Genomic DNA, 23751 nt, shown 5'->3' on the forward strand with positions numbered 1-23751 from the left:
ACAGCTCTCAGAGCCCTCCTCTAACTGTGGCAGCTGTCACAAATTGCTTCCTTTCACCACTGTGCCATTACTGTCCTCATATTGCCAGATAGCTTTCCTGAGACTTCCTGTCGTCATTCACCCTACTAGTTTTGTTGGGCTTTTCATCTAGTTTTTTCCTACATTCACTGGATTTATTTTATTTAGCTTTACCAGTAATTGTATTTTTTTCCTATACACCATTGTTATCTCTGATCAGCAGCTTGCATTAATAGATGTACTTTGTATTACATAAATAATTACTGTAGTACTATGTGTGAGTGGGAATTCTATATTTCCTCCTCATTGTAAAAGAAAAGCCCAGGATCTCGCTGCCTGAGGAGAACTGGAAACAGAGATACCTTTAGTCAAATGAACAGAAGTTTCCTTTCTGAAATTCAGAACATACAGCAGTATCCGGAGAACTGCAGAATGTAGTTGGCGTGCTTACTTTGCAGATAGTATGACTTTATGCTGTTGTAAGTATGTAGTATTTGTGGTAATTTTCTGTCACAAATTTAGTCGATTTTGCTTTTGACCATAGTAAATGTATCTTTACAAAATAAAAGGATGGTTAAAGTCACTTGTCCAGCAGAGCCAGTAGGGCCCAGCATTATACATGCCAATTTTGGGGAGAGAAGGTGGTTGCAGCACCAAGGGATTGTCTCAGAAGAAACTTTATTCTATTCTTTGGCAGAAAAGTAAATGAGTGTCTTCCAGACATATGGATAGATTCAGTAAATGGCACCCAAGGTTAGGCACCGGAAAGATCCGTGCTAAGCCAGTGTTTTGCAAAGTGCACTCTGTGCAGCACGATCTTTACAGAATACTGGCTTAGGCTGCATCTTGGCCTAACTTTGGGCAGGAGCACTTATGCCTTCCAGAAGTTGATATAAATGCTGGTGCCTAACTAATAATATACACAATTAGTCTTAAGTCCCCACACTTGAAAGTTATAGGTCTACTAAATTGGATGGTGCCTAACTAATGGCAGTTGAGTATGTAACTAACAATATTCTATAACATTGCGCCTAAATCCTGAGAACTCCCCTGACATGCTCATGGCGACACTCCCTTTGGAGTTGTGCACATGAAAAATGAGGCGCTCAGTTTAGACGGTAGGGGCGTAAGTCAGTTATGTGTGCAACTTCTAATTAGTGCCAGTCATTGGTACTTATTTCCAATTAAGTACCAATTTAGTACCAACTAACTAATTATGTTATACATGTAACTGAGGCTATGAGCGCTCAACTTTAGGCACCATTTATAGAAACTGGGGGACAGTGTTGGGGAAAAGGGATTATAAAAATAAGCATAAAAGGATAAAAACAGTTTGGTGTCTAGTGAGACACTTATTTGTAATTATCTAAAAACATAACCTGCTGAACTATAAAATTCCTCATGTTTTTAATAAGACCATTAATATCTGCAGTGCCAAGAAATGCTGGGTCCCATTGCTTATCCTTGACCTCTGTGTATTTCAGTGTGGTGGTACGACCCACGTTCTACGCCTGAGTTGGTCCCCAGATGGTCATTACTTGGTCTCGGCTCATGCGATGAACAACTCTGGTCCTACCGCTCAGATCATTGAACGCGATGGTTGGAAGACCAATATGGACTTTGTGGGACACCGCAAGGCTGTGACTGTGGTGGTGAGCAGAACACACAATGCATCAGCTCATTTCTCTGCTCTGAGGGCTTCCAGACACGGGGCAGGCAAACTGCAGTGAGAATCAAATGGTTTTTGCAGACCTGGAAAAGGTTTGTGTCTGATTACCAAAGTGAAACGATGTGCTTGAAGCACTGGTGCATCTTGTTCCCATTAATGGAGTCCAGCATAGGGGATTTCTGTAACAAATTTTGCTATGCTCTGGAACAGAGAGATGTGGTTATAAATGCATCTATACTTTAGGGTTTATTACAGTGAAACTAACTTGGAAAGGAAAGGGAAAATGCTGTGCTAGCCAGCTGTGCATACCAATGCAATTCAGAATACCTGGCACCATATGTGTAGTATGGGGGGGGGGGGGGGTGGATACACTAATGCTGGTCTTCATCTCCCCACTGACAAAATAACTTCCTTACTCTTTGTTCCACTTCTCCCCCCTCAGGTCAAAGGTCTGCATATGCTCAGTGAGTGACACTGAAAGGATGTGCAGGAAGTATTGCACTGTCCAACAGTTGTATATGAAGTGCATGTGTTATTCCAGGAATGATATCAGTGGTATAGCTCTAAAATGTGTTTGGAAACATGATGGACTGCTTGTGTGCACAGAAACCTAGAAAAGTATTTTTTTTCGATGGGGGGGGGGGGGTAGCATGTATCTTAGTTTTCAGTATTTCAACACAAATCGGAATGCAAGAATGGTGCACTGCACAGCATTATATATAATCGCTAGCAAACTTACAAACTACATGCACCCCTTCCCCACCCCCTTACCCCCAGTCTGGAAGAGTTTTTCATTCATTGCGCTAAAGCACTTGAGGTTTTAAGATGAGCTGGCCAAATCCCTCGTGTTGGTTTCTTTTGAAATGGTCTTTTTCTACAGCAAGATTTAAAAGCCTTGTGACAGCATTTTTTTTTTCCTACTCATAAATATATTTTTAATATTTCTTTTTAGAAATTCAATCCAAAAATCTTCAAAAAGAAGCAAAAGAATGGGAGCGCCCCAAAGTCCAGTGGCCCCTATTGCTGTTGTGCTGTGGGAAGCAAGGATCGCTCCCTGTCTGTATGGGTGAGCTGACTTCCCTCTCCTTGGGCTGGTGGACCAGGTCTTTCACATTCTGCAAGCACAGGCTTGAATGCGATGATTATGAATTATTTAAATTCACTGGAAGCATGATTTTTTGCCTCTAGGCTGCTTGGGAAAGTTCATTGAATTAAGTTAGGAAATCTAAATGCAAAACTGTTCTAAATGTAAGGTTAGGTCACGCAACCTTGGACAACTACCTCCTGTGCATAGAGCAAAGAGTGCTGAGGATCCTGAGAACTCCTGCAGTAGCAATACAACAGATCTTCCTAAAATTACAAATTTGCTTTGCAGGAAAAATCGGCAAACTGTGCAGAATCATCCACTCAGTAGTATACAGTGATTTTGAAAAAGCCCCCCCCCCCCCCCCATTTCCTCTATTATTATATATAAAGCACACTGATTGGTTTCTGATCTTTAAACAAAATGTAATATTAGACAAAGGGAACCTGAGCAAACACATATGTTTTAAAAATTATTATGCCATTTATTTAAGGAACAAAGTTATCTACCACCCATGTGAAAAAGTAACTTCCCCCCCTGCACTTAATAACTGGTTGCACCACCTTTAGCAGTAATAATTACAACCAAACACTTCCTATAGTATGAGATTGGTCTTTCACATCACTGTTGAGGAATCTTAGGCCACTCTTCTTTGCAGAGCTGCTTTAATTCAGACACGTTCCTAGATTTTTGTTTATGAACTGCTCATTTCAGGTCCTGCCACAGCATCTCAATTGGACTCAAATCAGGACTTTGACTAGGCCAATCCAAAACTGTCATTTTTGTTTCTCCTTATCTGTTCAGTAGTAGACTTAATGTTGCGTTTTGGATCATTGTATTGCTGCATAATCCATTTACACTTCAGCTACAGCTCACGGACAGATGACCAGACATTCTCCTTAAAAATTATCAGTGCAAAATCCATAGTCCTGAGGCAGCAAAGCATCTCCACACCATCACACTACACCACACCCACCATGTTTGACTGTTGGTAAAATGTTCTTTCTGTAATGTGCTGTATTTGCTTTATGCCAGACATGATGGGACCTAGGTTTCCCAGAGTTCACTTTTGGCTCATCTGTCCATAGACATTATCCCAAAAGGCTTGGAGATCATTCACGTGTGCTTCTGCAAATGTGATACAAGCATTAATATTACTCTTGGATAGCAGCAGTTTCTGCTTTGCTACTCTCCCATGAATCCCATTTTGCCCAGTCACTTTCTTATTCTGGGGTCCTGAGCATTGACCTTAACTGAGGCTAGAGAGGCCTGCAGTTTTTTGGATGTTCTTCTGGGATATTTTGTGGCTTTCCGGATCAGTTGTTGCTGTGCCCTTGGAGTAATTTTAGCAGGATTGCCACTCCTGGGAAGATTCACCACTGTTCCAAGTTTTCTTCATTTGGAGATAATGGCTTTCACTGTGATTCGGTGGAGCTCGAGAGCTTTACAAATAGCTTTATAAGCCTTTCCAGACCGATATAGTTCAAAAACCTTTTCTCATCTCTTCTGGAATTTCCTTTGATTGTGGTATAGGGTTCTTATAGAAACTTTGTGATGACTACTTCACTCTCATGGTAAGGTTCAGTATATAGTGAGGTTTAAACTCAACAGGGCTGGCTGCAATCAAGCCTGATAGTGTTCAAATTTAATTGATAATCAGAATTCACTCATAGACATATAATTAAAAGAGTGTGGTCTCTCACAGACTCCTTATCCTAATATTGACGTTCTGTGTGTTTGATATAATTTCCAAGCTCTATATTTTGATATTTTGATTCACATCTCCAGCTGGTTGATCATGTACACTTGGTCTCCAAAAAAATGTTCCAGGCCATGTGGAGGCTTCGGCGCATCAGATACCTCCTTCCCAGAGACTTGTTTCGTACCCTTGTCCATTGGCTTGTCCTATCCCACCTGGATTATTGTAGTGGTATTTATGTGGGTTGCCAGGCCTCCTTATTGAAAACTTTCCAAACGGCTCAGAACACTGCGGCGAGGCTCATCCTAAATGAAAGGCGTTTTGCACACGCCGACCCCCTGCGTTTTAAACTTCATTGGCTGCCAGTACAGGAGCGAATTGCTTTTAAGATCTGCTCCCTAACACATAAAATCATCTATGGGGCTGCCCCGGAATACATGCTCCCCTTGATCGACCTTCCGCCTAGAAATGCCAACCCTGCTGCTCGGTCCTATCTCCACCTTCATTTTCCGAATTGTAAGGGAGTCAAGTATAAGAAAATCTTCGCCTCGTCTTTCCGTTATTGGAGTCCCAAACACTGGAACACGTTACCTCGTCACCTTAAAACTCAAGTGGACCATGCCCTTTTTAAGAAGTTGTTAAAGACATTCCTCTTTGCTAAGACTTATCCCTCAAGTTACCATGTTGATTAAAGCATCCCTTGTCCCTTACCCTACCTAGTTCACTTTGTTAGTTTCTTCCCTCCTACTTACTTCTTAATGTTTGCCTAAGCTGTTAAGTTTGTACTCTTATTTAATACTCTGTAAGCCACATTGTGCCTGCATGAGTGGGAAAATGTGGGATATAAGTATCAAATAAATAAATAAATAAATATTTTTATTTTTGTAAAAATTTATTCTTAGTACATCAATAGCATATTTTAGTTTTTTGTAAACGTCCCAATTGGTCTTCACTGTTAATACGTTTCAGTATTGATTTGTTATATTCTTATCTTTGCAAATTCAATAAAATTAAGTGAACTAAAAAACGATGATTAGATTTAGCTGATCGGTGAATTGATTTGCACTTTTCTAACCACTGAAAGGCCAGTTATGACCCATGAACTGCATAAGCTAAGTGCTTAAATCTTAAACTGCCTGAAAGCTGCATTTTCTCTGTGTGTTTTTTGCTTAGAGCTGTAAATGCTGTGAATACAAGGTCATGCTGACTCTACAAGGAGCGATCTCTTCCCCCTCCCTGGCAGAGCTAACAGAACTGGTGCTACTGTTTGTGCACCACAAGGACCGCTAACTCTGTATAGACAGTTTGAACTTGAAGATGTGTTGAGATTAACAATAATAAGACCTAGGTGCTAGGGAAATTCCTGTAACGTAATAGCGTCTACAATTCTCTGTAAAAGAACCTTGGAAATGCTGAGTTCCATAAACATTGTTCCGTGTTCCATAACATTCAGATAGTGTGTTCCATTTTATGTAAACAACAACGTAAGACTGAAATTAGCTGAAGTGACACAGAAATTAGCTGAAATTGCAAGTTGTAGACTGGATGGGAGGGGGATGATGCTCAATCCACTATAGTAGTAGTATATAAGGCACTGCTGTGCTGTATTAGACAGAGGCAGAGATCATCAACAGTGAGTGTGTCTTTACCACAGTGATATCTCTTCCTCCCGTAACAAATACTGCTATTTGTTATGGTATAATTGCTTTGTCTGATTACTGTAACTAATTACTCTGATTACTGTAACTAATTACTCTTCCTGATCACTAGCCTAATTATTGTGTCTAATTACCTTGCCTTTGCCTAATTGCTTTATTGCCTTTGTTATCTATATTGGAATAAAGACTATCCCTTTGGAAGGAGAATAGCTTCTGTCTTTTCTGTCACCCCATATTTTGGGAATGGCTGGTCCATTGTATCTGGGGTGGGTGTAAGGAGGTAGAAAACCCTATTCGCCCCATATTTCCAAATTGTATATTTCTTATGGTAAGTAGTATCAAAGAAATAATTTCCACATAATTACAGCCCTCACTGATACTAGGTTGTCAGAGGGGGCCATGTAAGAACAGACCACTATAAACATTGGTCAATTGGTTGAGTAATAAAGGGGGCAGTTACATTTTCACATGGGGCTAAGGGTGTTGGATAATTTTGTTCCTTAAATAAAGTAGTAATTAAAAAATTGTAATATTAGACAAAGGGAACCAAAGTAAACATATAATACATTTTGTTTAAATATCAGAAACTATTCAGCGTGGCATATATGCAATAACAGGGGAAATCAGGAAGGGGTAAATACTTTTTCATATCACTGTATGATTGGGATTATTCAAATGATAACTTTCTCCGTACTGGAGGGGGTTGATTTTCCCTTGCAGCTGGTTTCTGGAAGGCAGGAACATGTAGGTACTGAGTACTTTGACCATTTAATTGTTTTCATAAATTTTCTTTTCAGCTGACATGCTTAAAAAGGCCCCTTGTTGTTATCCATGAACTATTTGACAAATCCATCATGGACATCTCATGGTAAGAGGACTTTTCTAGAAGCATAAATATTAAAGGGAAGACACTGATACAGGGGTGTGGTCTAGGGGTAGACTGAGGGGACCACAGATTTCCTCTCAGCTCTTCTTCCTCCTCCCTCTCCCCTGGTGGCAAAAAGTATACCTTTGCTAGCGAGGATGCCTAAGCCCTGCCAACCAAAGAGGTCTGCTGTCAGAGCCCTCGCCTATGCTGCCTGAGGAGCAAGGAAGTCAGCAGCATGCTTCATCTGCCAACACTGGAACTTCCATGCATGAGAATGCATGGAAGTTCCAGTGTTGGCAGATGAAGCATGCCACTGACTTCCTTGTTGCTCAGGCAGCATTGGTGGGGGCTTGGGCAGCAGACCTTTCCGGCTGGCACACCTCCGCCAGCCATTCAACCAGTGCCGCAGTTTTGGAGGAAGCTTGAGCCCTAAGTGGGGAGGGGGGGGGGGGCTCAGGCCGTCTTGTGGCTACACCACTACACTAATGATTAGACTGTACCACTAATTTAATAGTGCCATTATTAGAAAAAAAATCATTCTTGATGACTGCTACATAACAGGTGTGCCCTGATGAGAATTTACAACTCATTCTTGATTGCTTACGTCATACAGGAGCAACAATTGACTTGTCTTTGAAACTACTACTATATTGTGACATTTATGTGGTAACTTTACAACCAAAATTCACAGCGGTACAGTAAATCCATGCCCCAAGGAATTTGCAAGCTAAGGGACACCTATAAGAGCATAACTTTAGGTTTTAGAAGAAGAGGTGTGGGATTTGCACTCAAGTCTCCTGTTCGCAGTTCAGTTCATTATTTTATCCAGTAGGCCACCTGTGCACTTCCCTAGTATGTTTTAATTTAAAACCCCTCCAGTCTACTCCTGCTTAGTCATTTTACTACTTTCGCTGGTCACCAGGATGGGTTGGCCCATGCTGTACCTATAGTCACAGGGACAGTGGCGTAGCTACGGGTGGGCCTGGGTGGGCACAGGCCCACCCATTCTTGGCTCAGGCCCACCCAGCTGCAGTGCCACATTGCTGTCTTCCCTCCTTTCCTCCATTGCATCCCAGCATCTGCGCTCCGGTCTCTGCACCCCTTCCCTCCCCGGTGTCAGTACAGGTTTCTTTGGCACATGCAGCGATTCATTCTTGCAGTTTGCGCCTCTCCCGCAGGCTTCCATCTGCTGCGTTCTGTCAGACAGGAAACGGGCAATGATGTCAGCGAGGGCGGGACACAGCAGATGGAAGCCTGCGGGAGAGACGCAAGCAACAAGAATGAATCGTGGAGGCACCGAGGACACCTGTACTGACATCGGGGAAGGACGGAGTTCAGGGACAGGAGCGCAGATTCCGGAATGCCACAGAGAAGGTGAAAATGTGGGGTAGATGGAAAAAAAGCCCCTCTTATGTTCTTATATCTCCGGGAAGATATTTGTGGTGTGTGTGTGTGGGGGGGGGGGGGGGGCAAGTGCGCATGGAAGGGCCCATTCAATTTACCTCTAGGCCCATCCAAAATACTGAGTCTGGCTATGCCTCTGCACGGGGATAGTTTTCATGTGACAGTTTCTTTTGTTCAGAGAATAACATTTCTACTAAAGCAAGAAAGCAGATTGGACCAGAATCCTATTTCTTTCATGCTAATCTGTATAAAAATGCAATTACTGAATGGGAGAATGTTTGTTAGATTCTTGCTATGCCACCTTTCTCTGTCTGTAGTGGACTCGCATTCTAAATTTTTGTACGTGGAGCAATGGTGAGTTAGGTAACTTGCCCAGGGTCACAGTGAGCTACAGTGGGAATCAAATCCAGTTTCCTTGGTTCTCAGCCCACTGCACTAACCATTAGGCTACTCCTTTGCTATACTGCTAGAGGCTTCTTGTACTGGTTCCTCACAACCTGTCTGTCTGTGGTAAATCAGCTGTGCGAAATGTTAAGGGGTTCTGCAGAGCTCAGTGCCAGGAACGCCCATCAAGAATGCAGCTCGTAGTATCATTAAACAATTTGTTATTTTCTTTTAAAATATCAAATCTTTAGTAGTTCATTTTAAATTGGTTTAGGAAGGCCTTTAATATGCCTTTTGCTCATTCACAGGACTTTAAATGGATTAGGTATTCTGGTATGTTCCATGGATGGATCAGTGGCTTATTTGGATTTCTCTCAGGATGAGCTTGGCGACCCCCTTAGTGAAGAGGAGAAGGTAACCCTGAATTCAGTACTTAGTGCATCTAGCAGGATATGCAGCCTAACCCAGCAGACTTTAATCTTTCAACATTTTTATTGATGACAAGTCAAATGAAACACATTCCACTGTCTAATTATACAGAGGCTCAAATATGAAAACGTCCTTAGTAAAATTGAATTCTTACAATCCGTCATCAAAAATTTTTTAAAAACATTATACCCCCCCTTCCCCTCCAATGTAGGATTAAGCCTATACCATTTAACTGAGGAACTTCCACATTTAACTAACCATTTATCTTAGCTCCAAAACATACTAAGTATTATAAAATATTTATTCTGTCTAGTACATTATGTCCCCTCCCCTCCACACCAAAGGAAACCCCCCTTTTATCTATACCGATATCGGGGAACTCAGTCCTACTCCTTAATCTAACCCAGCAGACTTTAAAATCAGACTTTGTCTATACTTCAGATGGTATTTATCCAATTAAATGGCTTTTGAAATTTGCTCTCCCCACAAGAGTGTTGTCTGTTTTGTAACACTTTTAAAATGTATTTCTTGTAGAATAACATCCACCAGGCCACTTATGGCAAGAGCCTGGCAATAACAACCGAGTCTCAGCTCGCCACCACCATCATTGAGAACCCGGAAATGCTCAAGTACCAGCAGCGGCAAAAGCAGCAGCAGGAAAGGGAAGAGAAGGCTGTGGCCATGAGGGATTCAGTGGCTCCTAAAGTGACTAGCATGGTGAATGGGGAGAGCTTGGAGGATATTAGGAAGGTATACCCTAGTACTTCATCTCTTTCAAGTAGTGGAAGTGTTACTGAATCTGCCTCCTGGAGGCTGGGAGTGCTAGTTACCTTTTCACGAGCAGGAGCTTAGGGTGAAAGTTGAACCAGTTAGGAGCCCAGAGACAGCACCCGGTTGAGCAGACGTTTTGAGGTTCATATTGAAAAGCCCAGTGATCAATATAATTAACTGGGTATCTTTATCTGGATACTGAGTGGCATTTATCTGGGCAAAATGCTGCTGAATATACCTGGATAAATTTAGCCAGATAAAGGCAAGGGCAGGAGTTCATGCTAACCAGACTTGTATGCCTGAAGTAATGTGCACTGAGTGAGCCTCCCAGTCAGCCTAATTTTGCGCCAGCACTTTGCGTGCACAGAATTTACCTGTTGAGAAGGAGGGTGGGGAGAAGTTCAACCCCACATGTTTGTCTGGCTAACTCCTAAAGTTAGGGAGACAAAGCTATTTCTTTGTTATTTAGGACCGAATTCTGTATATGGCACAGAAAAATCGATACCAATAAAAATTAAGTGCTATTCTATAAACGGCACTCAGAGTCGGGCGCCATTTTTAGAATAACATTTGGCGCTGGATAATTGGGCACGAGGATTTACACCAACTAAAATCTAGTGTAAATTCTCGTGTCTAAATTAGTTGCAGATCTCCCTTATACAGTAAAACTGAGCACATATTCCAGGAATGCCCTGATCAGCCTATGTCCCTTCCGTGATCATGCCCCCTTTTTTGATCTGTGTGTAAATTTTATGTGCAGATCCCGTCGCCTAAAGATGTGTGTGCAAATTTAAATTAATACCAGTTAGCACCAATCGACACTAAGTGGCTCGTTTATCAATTAATTTGCGTGTGCAAATTGAGTTCATGTCCATATTTATTGCTCAATTTTGAGCACCATATATAGAATTAGGGTGTTAATGCATTTGATCTGATTGTTAGTGTAACGGAGCCTTTCACGTTACAGAATCTTCTGAAGAAGCAGGTTGAGACACGAACTGCTGATGGCCGGAGGAGGATCACACCACTTTGCATTGCTCAGCTGGACACAGGGTAACAGTTTAATTTTGTTGCTGATGTGTTTTGAGACATTTTCATCTGTACTTTACATTCCTCATTTAGTAAAGCTTTGCGGTACCTAAAAGGGCAAAAGATCCATATCTAACAATTAAATACATGTTATTTTCCCTTCTAGTTCTAAGAAATTCAACCTATGAATATATAGCTGGGAGTGTTTACTCAGACACTTAGCAGATTAGGTGATGGGCTCCGAGGATTACACACCATGGGGGATGGAATGGGACTTATTCCAACCATACCACCCACATTTCCTACTTCATGTGGCATGTAAATATATTCCTAAGCAATGGTGGTGACATACACTACTACACTCCATGAGACTTACATGGCAATATCTGCTTACTTTACTAAATCAGAATCCCTTTTGTACGGATATGATACCCCTCATAGGAAACTCAGACTTTGGCCCTGGAATGGAGAAGGGGATTTTTCATCACTGGGCATGGAAAGGGGTGGTCTATGTAGCAGATCGTTTGCAGGAAAACTATAGAGATACTGCAACACATCTTAGGAGGGAGTCGTTTGGACCAATTTGCATAGTTGTAAGCCTCCGCCTATGTTAACCATCTTAAACAATTCAGTTGTTCTAGGGGGGCTGTTCCAGCTATTAAAACAATTTTTCCTGTCCTCCGGGAGCTCCCAGAATACAGTCTCTAGCCTATACAAAGCAATAGTTATGGCAATGCCATATAGAAATTATGCAGATCTAGCCCAGAAATGGACAGCAGGGGGATATTCTAACATTCTTACAGGTGATCCCTACAGTTCTACATAGGTCTTAGCATAGGGAAACTCAATATAGGATCATAACTAGAGTGTACTTCTTCCCCAAGCAAGCCATTTATGCAGGATGCCTCTTGGAGGCAATCTGTATTAAATGTGGCTCTGCAGAAACCACCTTTTTTTCATGCTTTATGGACTTGTCCCTACATAGGCCAAGGCTGATGGGTTACTGTGCCCAACTGCTACACAAAACCATAGACCTTTCTCCTAAAGATATTCTCTTAGGCCACGTGGGGGAGGGGGGTTCATTTCGGCAGGCAGAATGCTTATTGTTATATAAAGCTAGTGTCGTAGGTAAGAAATGCATTTTGCAGCACTGGACACAGAGCTCACCACCCACCTTCTAACATTGGAGGAATGCATGCAATACCCTGAAAAGGAAAAATAAATTTTGGTCCATTTGGGAACCTTTTGTTCAATTCTTAACAGGACCAACATGTAGTTTAATCCTGAACTAGATGTCACTGTAGCTGACCCACTGGACTTAGTACAGACAGATACTTAACCTGGATGGGTTGGAGGAGTAGGAGTGGAGGTGTGGTGGGTGTAGTAATGGTGTTAATTTTAGGGTGAGGAGCTATTAAGAGTCCAGGTTCCTCACTCCTTGTCCGGTTCTTTCGACAGTTTGATGGAAGTTCTTTGGGGAGGAGGTATTTAGTTAGGGGTAGGTGAGAGAGGAATTAAGCATTTCATTGTCTACTAAGTGAAATGAGGTAACTTTCATGTATTGCATCTGTTTATTTGAGCTTTATATCGGGAATTAGCATTTAGGTAATAGGGGAAGGGGTTGGGGAGAAGGGAGATGGGGGATATTGTTAAAAGTTTGATGACGACATATCTCCTTTTGTATTTCTTATGTATGATCTGCCAATTGACACTGTGTTTTCCCAGTTTCTGGATGTATTTATGTTAATTTGTCATCAGTAAAAATGTTGTACTATAAAACTAAGAAATTCTAAGGTTGTGGTTGGATGGAGCTCTTATGCAGTGCCTGAATTCATTTAGTCAGCCTATGACTACTGAACAGATGTGAATTTTTGCCACCAGCCTGCAGCTGGTTACTCATGCTTTAATGCCAGTGATCCATGGCAGTTAAACAGATGTGCAGTCATGGCATGGATTTTAACAGCTGGACAGATGTGCATGGGCACTGGTTTGGGACAGTGGGCATGAGTTCATTAGTGCTCTGGGCTCTATAGGAAGAGCTGTGTAAGGACACTACTCAGCTTTGGATTTTGTTACTTGTAGATAGTGAATTTCTTAAGTGAATGCACAGCTTTTGGACAGTAAAGTGCTGCTAATGAAACATGACATTCTGACCCCTTAATTGCTATATTTCCTCCCTGTCATGCAGAATTTTACTGATTTAAAAAATACACTTACTAACGCCACTGTTTTTTTCCAGGGACTTTTCCACAGCTTTTTTCAATAGCATTCCAATCTCCGGATCACTTGCCGGCTCAATGCTGTCTTCTCAGAGCAATCAGCAGCTATTGTCTTTGGAATCTAATACAACCAATTCATTAAGTACTGCCAAACCATCCCTAGAGCCATCAGGAGCCATAAAAGCAGCAGATGAGACGGGCAACAAAGACAGGTGAGTGCATAAGACAATATACAGTGAAGAGGATTTTTAGTAAGCCCGCACGGCTTTCTGATGGGTCAAATTGTAGGGCTTATTTTTAAAAGAGGCTGGGTTGGAAATGGTGGGGGGGGGAAGGGGCTAGCTAGAGGTACCAATCTGAAACCAGAATGCATCAGGTGGTTTACACTTTTCAAAAGTTGTCCTCAGTGATCCTGGTGGTATTACCAAGATTGGGGGATGTAGGCTTTGGCCTCAAAATCTTCCTCATTGATGCAGTAGAAAGTTTGGGGTTCCAGCTATGCTGTGCTTCACTGATTGTGTTAAATGTAAAAAGGTTTATAGCAGATATGAAGAACACGGCGTACTAATTCCCATCTCTTTTTCTGCCTGAACAGCAGTGTGAATGCTACACCAACTACTGCACCCTCTACTGCTTCATCTGCTGTTTTAGCACCATCAGCCAAGATTGAGCCAATGAAAGCACTTGATTCCCGCTTCACAGAGCGATCCAAAGCCACCTCAGGAACTACCGGCGTTGCCCATATAAGTCAGATTACTGTGGACAGGTGAGAGACGTTTCCTGACTACTTGCAGAAAAGATTGGAAGTGTCCTGGGTTTGAGGATTCTAGTTTCTAAAATGGTGGAATGAGTCTCTCAAAATATCAATTGTTGCATAAGTTTTGGGTTTTTTTTTTTTTCTAACTCTTTAATTTTGTATCTTCTGCACAAACTGCCCAACTTATCTTTTCATCTTCTTCATAAACAACTGAACAGACAATTCTTTTTTGTTTCACGTTAAATAAATGCTACTACATGGGTGAATTTTCTTCAACTCCTTTCTTTATAGAATCAATCAGTGTTCATTACTGCCCTTCCAACCAATCATTGAAAAAAAAAAACCACTCTGAAAACTTTTTTTTTTCACTCTGAAAACTTTTAAGATTTTAAAAATATCAGGAGATGGTGAGGGTAGGGGTTGATCATGGGTTGGGTGGAGTTGGAGTACTTGTATAGGCGACTGGTTATTGGTATTGTTTCTGTAATTGATTGATTGCTGGGATTCCAGTCTGTTGCATGTTGAGTTATTATTGACTAGTAAATCAGGCCCGTTTCTGGCACAAATTAAACGGGCGCTAGCAAGGTTTTTGTCAGAGTGTGTATGTTTGAGAGAGAGTGTGTGTGAGAGAGAGCGAGTGAATGTGCGAGTGTGTGTGTGTGACAGAGAGAGAGTGAGACTGCTGTGTGCGAGCGTGTCTGCTCTGTCCCCTGCCCCCCTTCCAGCCACCCAATGATTCTCCTTTCTCTCCTGCCTCCCCTCCATCCACCCAGCAATTGTCCTTTGTCCTCTGCCCCCCCTCCAGCCACCCAGCGGTTCTCAATTTCCCTTGACCCCCTTCCAGCCACCCAGTGAATCTCCTGTCTCCCCTGCCCCCCCTTCCAGCCACCCAGCGATGCTCCTCTCTCCCCTGCTCCCCCTCCAGCCACCCAGCGATGCTCCTTTCTCCCCTGCCCCTAACGATACCAGCCAACTCTCTTGCCCTCTGCCAACCGGCCAACCTCCGCTGCAGTGCACAGCTCAGCGTGTGCAGGTCCGTTAAACGATCGATCCATTCGCCGCTTTGCGCCCGCCCTCCCACCTCTGGTTGGTCAGCTTTTGTGTCCACCCTCCCACCTCTGGTTGGTCAGCTTTTGAGCCCGCCCTCCCACCTCTGGTTGGTCAGCTTTTGCACTTGACGTACCAAGAAGTACTGACGCCAATTCAGAGAGCACGAACGCTTCAAGGTTTAGTGCCACGGAGTCAGCTTCAGAACGTTGGAGGTGCTTTTTATTATATAGGATGTCTTCTATATTAATAAAAATGTTATTGATACACAAAAAAAAGATTTAAAAAATATATTCCAATCTACTTAAGTATTTCATCCATGTGTTTTCTTTCCTTTTTTTTTCTTTTGTACATCTTTATTAGTGAATGAAAACTATACCCATTCAACGCACATATAAAACAGCAGTACAAATAATACCAATGAGAGGCAGAGGCTTCTGTGTGGTATCCAGTAGAACAGTAAATCACTGTGAAAGCAATCTGATAATGGATAAACACATAGATTGACTGAAGTGTATGGGGGCAATAGTGTCTTGCTGCGATCACCTCATTTACATTCTGTCACCATATCAAGAGCTAAACATTTTAATACAGAAAAACTGTGCATTTTTTCAACACAGTGGGTCAATATGTGATTGATTACTCCCATGGCAGAGTTGGCAAAGTTATTATTATTATTATGTTGGTAAACTGCTTTCTTGATAAATTCCATGCATTGGTGAATACACTGTATATATTAGCTTTCTGTACACCATGACAGTAGTGAACGTGACTCATAAGACAGGATATGTGGAGTATGATCTCAGTCTCACTAACGTACTTGCATTGTGACTCCCTGGCTCTGAAAACCCCCAAGTAATGCAGTGGGTGCTCTGCTATCTCTCTGATACAGGTTGAAAGATCAAAACTCAGCAAAAGAGGCTAAAGCTAAAGATGTCCTGGAGAGTAGCAGTGACAGTGAGGAGAAAACTCCAGCTGTCAAGTCACTGTCTCTGTCCAAGCGCAAACTGGATGTGGAGGGAGAACCTGTGGAGAAGAAGAAGAAAGGCCGTCCGCGGAAGGACACCAGGCTTGTTCCGGTCACCATAACTGTTCAGGTTTGCCTCCTGCGGCCTTTGCATTCTCTATCTTGCACACTGACAATGATGAACTGTACTTACTTTGAGGCTTTTCAATAAGTAACACTTAGCTCTTCCTGGCTTTTTCTGTGTGTAGCCTCGCTGTACAATGAATGACCGGCTCTTTGAAATGTTTCTCTTCAGGCCCTTTACTTCCCACTTCTATTCTTTATAAAAATCCAGAGCACCATGTGGGCTGAGGAATTAAAAGTCCATCAAACCGGAGGAAGATTTTTATTCCCTGCATGTAATTCTGATTGATTATAATCCACTTATGACATCACATAGTTTTCTCTTTATAATAACCGTTTTATCACCAAACAAATCAATATTGCAAAGAAAAGACAGGGTATTATTGAGGCTCGCTTGTTTAGTATAGTGATAACGAGCATATAGGGAAATCGCTGCGGTGAGGGTTGGGTCTACAGGGGCTGACGATTCTGCTTTTGCTTTTGGATTCTCTGTTTAGTCTCAAGTTACACCCACAACAGAGAAGGATGGTGCATACCTGTCTACACCGGTGGTAATACTCAAGCTCCCGACTCCTACGCTGAAGAAGTCCTTTGCACTACAGGTGAGGTGGCCGGAGCCTAGGCACAGAAAGAAACTGGGCATTGGTGAGACCAGATCATGTGTCCGTGCAGTAGATACCACCATAATGTGCTGCTTGGTCCTACTGTATTGTGACGCTGTATGGGTGCAGAATGCAGACCTTGGGAAGAAAAGGGTTGGGGGTTTGTTTAAAGTCTTTTCCCATGAGCCCTACCCAGGGTAGTTACTGGACAAAACAGTGCCCAGGGCAAACATTGCATCTGGTCCTTCCTTTTGTTTGGACTCATGTGCTTGCAGGTACAGACTGACTCGAAGGGGCATGTGGTGCCCTGGAAGATTTGTCCTACTTGCCCTCCCTTTGTAACAGCCTGCTTGTCGTCCTCCATTTCTTATTGGACCTGCTGACTAGGGACAGAATTTTTGGAAAGATGCTCCATGTTCGTTATTGCAGTGTTGGTTTTTCTTTGGACTCAATGCTGATGGTCCATAATTCCCTTCTGTAGTCTCATTGCTGGTCCTTTGCCTTATCTTTGGGGTCTCCAGGTACTGCACCATCTTATGATCCCTTCTTAGTTTGCTCCTTTTAAAGGTAGGAGTCTTATTCCCTCCTTTCTTTGTAGATTTGCTCTGATCCCTCTGTGTATATTGAGGTGGAGAATGATGTGACCACAGTGGGAGGCTGTAAGCTGAGCAGGTTAAAGTGTAACCGGGAAGGCAAGGAGTGGGAAACAGTGCTCACGAGCCGAATCCTCACTGCTGCTGGCAGCAGGTAAGAAGAGGGGACATTTATTTTTGTCAAGTATTCAATCCAAACTCCTTGATAGCATTAGTGCATTCACCTGTGGGGTGAGCGACTGCCTGACTGCAAAGTTGTGTGCTGCACAGCAGTTTTCCAGTATTGCAAACAGCACTGTTAGGTTTCCATAATATGCAGGGGAGCACTCTGACCTGCCCAAGGGTGCTGGAAGACTGTGGCAGAGGTGGGGTTAGACTTTTTTTTTCACATAATAATAAGGTAATAGCAATTGTCATTTGTGTTCTTTGAGCTAGACTGATTGGACTCCCAAAATACTTGGAAATGTTAAATTTTAAAACACATAACCCCATTAGTTTTACAAAAAAACACCCTACTTGGAACAGCGTACGTTTTTACGCCGATATCTCTGATTCCCATGTCTTTGGGTAGGACTCAAATTCATGAAGTTAAAACTAAACAGCATTCACTGTGATGTGCAAAACATGAAGTTTAATAATAATAAACAAAATGATATCTGGCAATTACAACCTGCTTTATTAGCAAGGGTTCAAGACAGATAAGTAAATAAACATAATACACATTATATTATGCATAATACATACCCATTACAATGTAACAAAAATGGGTATAAAAAATTAACAAATTCAAAATCATTAATCAGTCTTTGATGCCACGAGAGTAACAATTTTACTTCCTGGCCAAGGAATCATAGGGATTTTTCCTGAAGTCACCAGTTTACATCTGCATTTGATGTAATAGAAATTCCATAAAGTTCACAGGATGTTAGAAGGAAAACACAGAACATTTTAAGACTAGAGAAGGCTATGGATTTTGGATCTAGGTCACACCTCTTCAGTAGTAATTCAGGATGAGTTACATTCAGGTACAGTAGACATTTTCCTGCCTCTGAAAGACTCGTAATCCAAGGCAATGAAGCAGTGGCGTAGCCAGACCTGACTTTTTGGGTGGGCCCAGAGCTAATATGGGTGGGCACTCAGAAGCCCACCACCAGAGCCATCATTTTGGTTACAAGAGTAATCAAAATGCTCGCTGGTGGTGGGCTTCTGGGTGGAGGTGGGCTCTTCACTACCTAGGGCCAAAAAAAGGTATATTTTAATCATTAAATATACCTTTTTTGCCTTAGGCAGTGGAGTGCTTACCCCACCCAGAAGCCCACCACCACCACCAGCAAGTATTTTCAGACAAAAACTTAATTCAATTAAAACATGGCACGTTAAAAAATATTTTAAAATACATATGTATTTATTACCTGGCTCCCGTAGCTGTGTGGGGCAGCGGGGAAGTTCTGCTGCTGTGACTGTGCATAGACCCAGTTGGCAGGACAGGGCACAGGGTGGACTTGGAGCCGCGACTGTGACGCGACCGCGACCTTTCCCATGCGGCGCTGTGTGTGACGTGGCGCCATCGTGCTGTGCGCAACTGCACACTGTGGGCCCCGGCGAGGCTGGGGGGGTCGGAGACGGCGGTGTGCGTGGCACCATGCGTGGTGCCAGCTGCAACTCTGCAAGACTTTCGCGCAAGATTACATGCGGCCCGGCGTCTGGCCGAGGAGGAGCTGCTAGTGAGTGCGATTGCTGAAAAAAACAGGTGGGAGGTGGCTGAGCGGGCCGACAGCAGATTGGGCAGAAACTAAGGCTGTGGCTGCTCAGCTGCTGTAAAACTGGGTGGGCCTGAGCCGAGATCGGGTGGGCCTGGGCCCACCCAGGCCCACCCGTAGCTACGCCCCTGCAATGAAGGGTTAAGTGACTTGTGGAAGATCAAAAAGAGCAACAGTGAGATTTGAACCAGCTTTCCTGGTGCTGTAACTGTTAGGCTACTCTACCACTTAAGGTTTGAGTTTACTGCCATCTGGCCTCTGAATATGACCAGGGTTGGCTCAAGGGACTGTGGTGCCCTGAGCCAACATTTTCATTGGTCTCCCCCCTACACACACAGTTTGGTAGCTCTCCCTCCACTCCCCCCACCACCACCTGTGATCCATTGTCTCTCCCACTCAGCCACCCCCCTCCTGCTGGACCAGGTGAGGCACTGGCTCAGGGAGCTGATGATAAAGGGCGCCAAAATCTCAGTCTAGTATCTATCCCTCTAGCAGTTTGAAGGTAGACCGAACTGTGATTTTGGCACCCTTTATCACTGGTGCCCTGAGCCAGTGCCTCACCTGATCCATAGGATGAGCCGGCCCTGAGTATGACTGTGCAGAACATAAAGTTTCTCCTGCTACTATTTCGTGGTTTCTTCACATTTATTCCTCACTTAATTTTCAAGCTTCCATTCCTTTGAATCCAGTACAAATCTGAATGAGGAATGATGAAATTAGATCATCATAATATAAATCAACAGTAAAATGATAAATATCCAAATGAAAACGATAGGAGGCCACTGTTAGTTAAAAGTAGCTTTCCATTATGTAACTTCCCACTATTCCAGAACCTGTGGGATAGTTGGGTCCATCAACCAGCAGGTGGAGATAGAGGACTGAAAACTGAGCTGAGACATATCTCTCTTAGCATCCAGTCCAGCTCCTCAGTGTTTTCTATCTCCGGCAGGTGGATGGACACACTTTTCAGCCTCTGGATCTGAGTGATATGCTCCTGGCCCAGTTGGTCAGCTGGTCCCCAGTTGAGCTTTCTGGGTGGCTTGAGTCTGCAGAGTCATATCTGGAAGTCTTCAGATCCCTGTCTGTGGTGCCCTGTAAACTTTCTTCTCCTCTATTTCCTCTGGAACTCTCCTTTTCCAGCACAACATCCTTTAAAAAAAAAAAAAAAGGATTAGGAAAGAGGTTTACTGGAAAGCATGGACAGAGGTATCAGTCCTGATCCTTTCTTATCTGTGATAAGACTTGTGGAGACTGTGAGCTTGGGGGGAGTAGCTGGTAGTGATAGCTCTGACTAAAGTTTGATTTGGAACGGCTTGGAGGGCTGCAGGTTCTGCTTGGGGCAGGGGAAGGATCCTGACTCACCGCTTGGGATACGATGTGCTGCACTTATGACAGTCAGGGTAAATGGTGACTCCGCTGAGGCAGTTAAGCGGTGTTCCCGTTGTAGGACCCACTGGCTAGCATCAGGGTATTGCAGTGTGTGCAAGCCAGGAATCATGCAGGATACAGTGGAAATGGTCAGCAGCAGCACGGCTTTGGATTTGACGCAGCATCTGAATATGCCAGTAACTTCGGACTCTCTGGAAGGGCCGGTGTGCAGTTTGATGCAGGAGAGCACAGGAACGGGCACCATTTTGTCAGGGACAACTGGCAGTGAAGAGCAGCCTTTGATCACACATAGAGCACAGATGCCATTTTACAGCTTCAGGGCCCAACAGAGTATTCATCTACATTAGGATCTTTGTTTTCTCTGGAGTTTTTATTACTCTTACACCAGGCCTATTTACTGAAATAGAGACAGTCAGATTTACTGCAAGGTAGTTCAGTTGTTCATTTCACTGCCTCTCCGTCTCTTAAGAGATCTCGTTTAGACCTCCAAAAGTGGGCAAATGAGGCTATCTTTGCCTCTCCCTCCATATCTGATGTGGCCTTGGTCTATTCAGAACAGCTGTCATTGAAGGAGCCATTAGAGGAGGGAGAGCTCCCTGCTGAGGAGGAGGATGATCCGATTGTACTGATGATGTTTCATAAAGAGGAGCTCAGTACTCTTATTTTTTTAAGTACTGGCAGTGCTTTCAGTTGACTAGCTTTCTTCTTCGGTGTTAGGAGTTCCATCTTCCTCAATCATGAGGGGGCTTAGCGCTCCTTCTAAGGCCTTCCTGATGCATCCAGACATTCAGGACCTCATTACAGGGCTGAGAGTGCAAAGAGCCATTACTCACCTCTAGCTCTTGGTTCCGGAGGAGAAAGGTAAATTGCAACTTCCCAGGGTGGACTCCTTAATCACCGCCATAACAAGGAAGACCACCTTGCCAGTGGAAGGGGGCATTGCCCTATAAGACCTACAGGATAGGAAGCTAGAAGGCTCGCTGAAACAAGCCTTTGAAGGGGCCTTTTTGAGCCTTCATGCGAGAGTGTGCAGCTCGGTAGTGGCAAGAGTGTGTCTGAAGTGGCATCAGCAGTCTTCAACATAAGATCGGTGCTGTAATGCCCAGGTGAAAACAGCATTGGCCTACCTGACAGATGCTATTTGACATGTTACGGGTTACGGCCCGCAGTATGTCTTTGGCTCTCACGGCACGTCGGCAACTCTGATTGCAGCACTAGGCAGCAGATGTAGCATCAGTCATGTCTAGTTAAACTGCCCTTTTGTGGCAAGTGACTATTTGGAGAAGATCTCAGTAACTTGATGAAAGAACTGGAGGAAACAAGCCACAACGATTGCCGGGAGGATAAGCTAAAAGCCTATGGTCATCCATCTTAAGGGGGCCCTGGTCTGAGTTTTCTCCAGCAATGCAATGGTGGTGGCTTATATCAACAAACAAGGCGGGACACACAGCCGCCCGATGGCAGTGGAGATGGCCTCCCTCATGAGCTGGGTGGAGAAAAATCTTCTCTGTTTGTCGGCAGCTCACATCACTGGGTCCTGAGATATGGAGGCAGACTTTCTCAGCAGGCACTCCTTGGACCTGGGAGAACAGGAATTATCCCACCAGGGTTTTCAGCTGATAGTGGACCAATGGGGTTCTCTGCTTGTGGACTTGATGGTGACGAAAAGGAATGACAAAATGCCCAAGTTCTTCAGCCGTCAGAGAGAACCGGGCTCGATTGGGATTGCTACTCTGCTGCAGCCCTGGCCTGAGAGACTTCTACTGTATGTCTTCCCTCCTTGGCCCATGGTAGGCTGCACATGGAAAAGGATCACGTTGCGCCGGGATCGAATAATTCTCATAGCCCTGGATTGGCTGTGGAGACCATAGTACATAGACCTGATTCGACTGCTGATCAGGGATCTTCTCTATCTTCTGCAGGTACATGGCCTACTGAAACAAGGTCCAGTGTTCATGGAGAATCTGTTCTCTTTGGTCTGATGGCTTGGCCATTGAAAGGGCTCGGTTGAAAAAGGTTATTCTGATTGCTACCTTGCTTCAGGTTCAGAAACACTATATCTATGGTGTATGCGAGGGTGTGGACATTCGAGAGCTGGTGTTCTGAGCATGGATTTTCTCTTTTCTCTGCTCAGATCGCACACATTCTTGTGTTTCTTCAGGCAGGTCTTCAGAAAGGATTGATGTTGGGTTCTCTAAAACTTCAGGTTGCTGCTTTGGCCTGTTTCAGGGGCCAACTACAGAAGATGTCTCTTGCAGCTCACTCAGCTTATCGTACGATTGTTGCGGGGAGCGGGCCACTTGCGGCCTTCCTTTTGTATAATTGAGTATAATAATTATACCAAAGGAAGGCCGCAAGGAGACCTACTATTTAAAGGGAGGTAAATATCAGATTATCCAAATAATTATACCTCACCAACTTCTGATTAATTCAAAAGTGTATCAAATTTATTAAAGCAGTATTTAACTCCTTATTCATACATGCTATATCACATAACAAATTGTTTTTTTGCTTGTGGAGTGGTAACACACTTAATCCTAATCAATATACATTTATACAAAAGTCAACCAGGTCATCAAGTTTTTAAGTCCACCACATGGGCCATACGCCCTTAGATGAGTCTCTGATCCCAATCTTGCTCCAATGTATAACCCCCTTGTTCGTTCTTTGATAACAAAACCTTGATGTAGATGTTTTCAATCAATGGAGGGCACTCCCCCCGAAGTATACATATAAAGCTCAGCTTCCCACAATAGCAGGATACTGAATACTCATCTCCATGTTGCTTCGTACAACGTATTCCACCACTTGTTCTTACAAGCAGTGGAACGAATAATTCCTCTTGTTCTCCTCCTCAGCAAAACCAATTAAATATTCCTCTGCTTCTCTATGTGGAACCACATTTCGGAGTCTTCTTCAGGACTTAATCCGGAGGGACTAGCGTCCACCAGGCTGAAACACAATCGTTCATTCCTTTTGTATGCCATGTCCAGAGTGGAACCTTAATTTAGTCCTTTGGGCTGTTCAGAAGCCTCCTTTTGAGCCACTGTGGAAGGCCGCCTTGAAAGATCTTACACTAAAGAAAGCTGTCTTGCTGGCTGTTGCTTCAACACATAGGGTTTCGGAGCTTCGGACTTTCTCTTGTCAGGATCCCTTTCTTATTTTCAGATTTTGGGTGGGAGGGGTCTCCCTGTGCACGGTTCCTTCCCTTCTAAATGTGGTATCTCATACCAATCTGTGGAACTTCCATTCTTTCACAGAGAGCTTCTTGATGTGCATAG

At 43.5% G+C, this 23751-nt stretch overlaps 1 protein-coding gene across 1 annotated transcript in view; it reads left to right on the forward strand.

Annotated features, from left to right (window-relative positions):
- The window catches only part of LOC115479495 (protein HIRA), a 58791-nt gene that overhangs the window by 19216 nt on the left and 15824 nt on the right, over positions 1–23751 (forward strand). The window contains exons 9-19 of the mRNA XM_030217424.1: positions 1503–1670; positions 2640–2753; positions 6926–6996; positions 9093–9198; positions 9748–9963; positions 10952–11037; positions 13253–13444; positions 13828–13998; positions 15929–16133; positions 16624–16728; positions 17327–17475. Of these exons, the coding sequence (XP_030073284.1) occupies positions 1503–1670; positions 2640–2753; positions 6926–6996; positions 9093–9198; positions 9748–9963; positions 10952–11037; positions 13253–13444; positions 13828–13998; positions 15929–16133; positions 16624–16728; positions 17327–17475 (1583 nt within the window). The remainder of the gene's footprint in view (positions 1–1502; positions 1671–2639; positions 2754–6925; positions 6997–9092; positions 9199–9747; positions 9964–10951; positions 11038–13252; positions 13445–13827; positions 13999–15928; positions 16134–16623; positions 16729–17326; positions 17476–23751) is intronic.

Source organism: Microcaecilia unicolor, chromosome 11, assembly GCF_901765095.1.
Source record: "Microcaecilia unicolor chromosome 11, aMicUni1.1, whole genome shotgun sequence".
Lineage (NCBI taxonomy): Eukaryota > Metazoa > Chordata > Amphibia > Gymnophiona > Siphonopidae > Microcaecilia > Microcaecilia unicolor.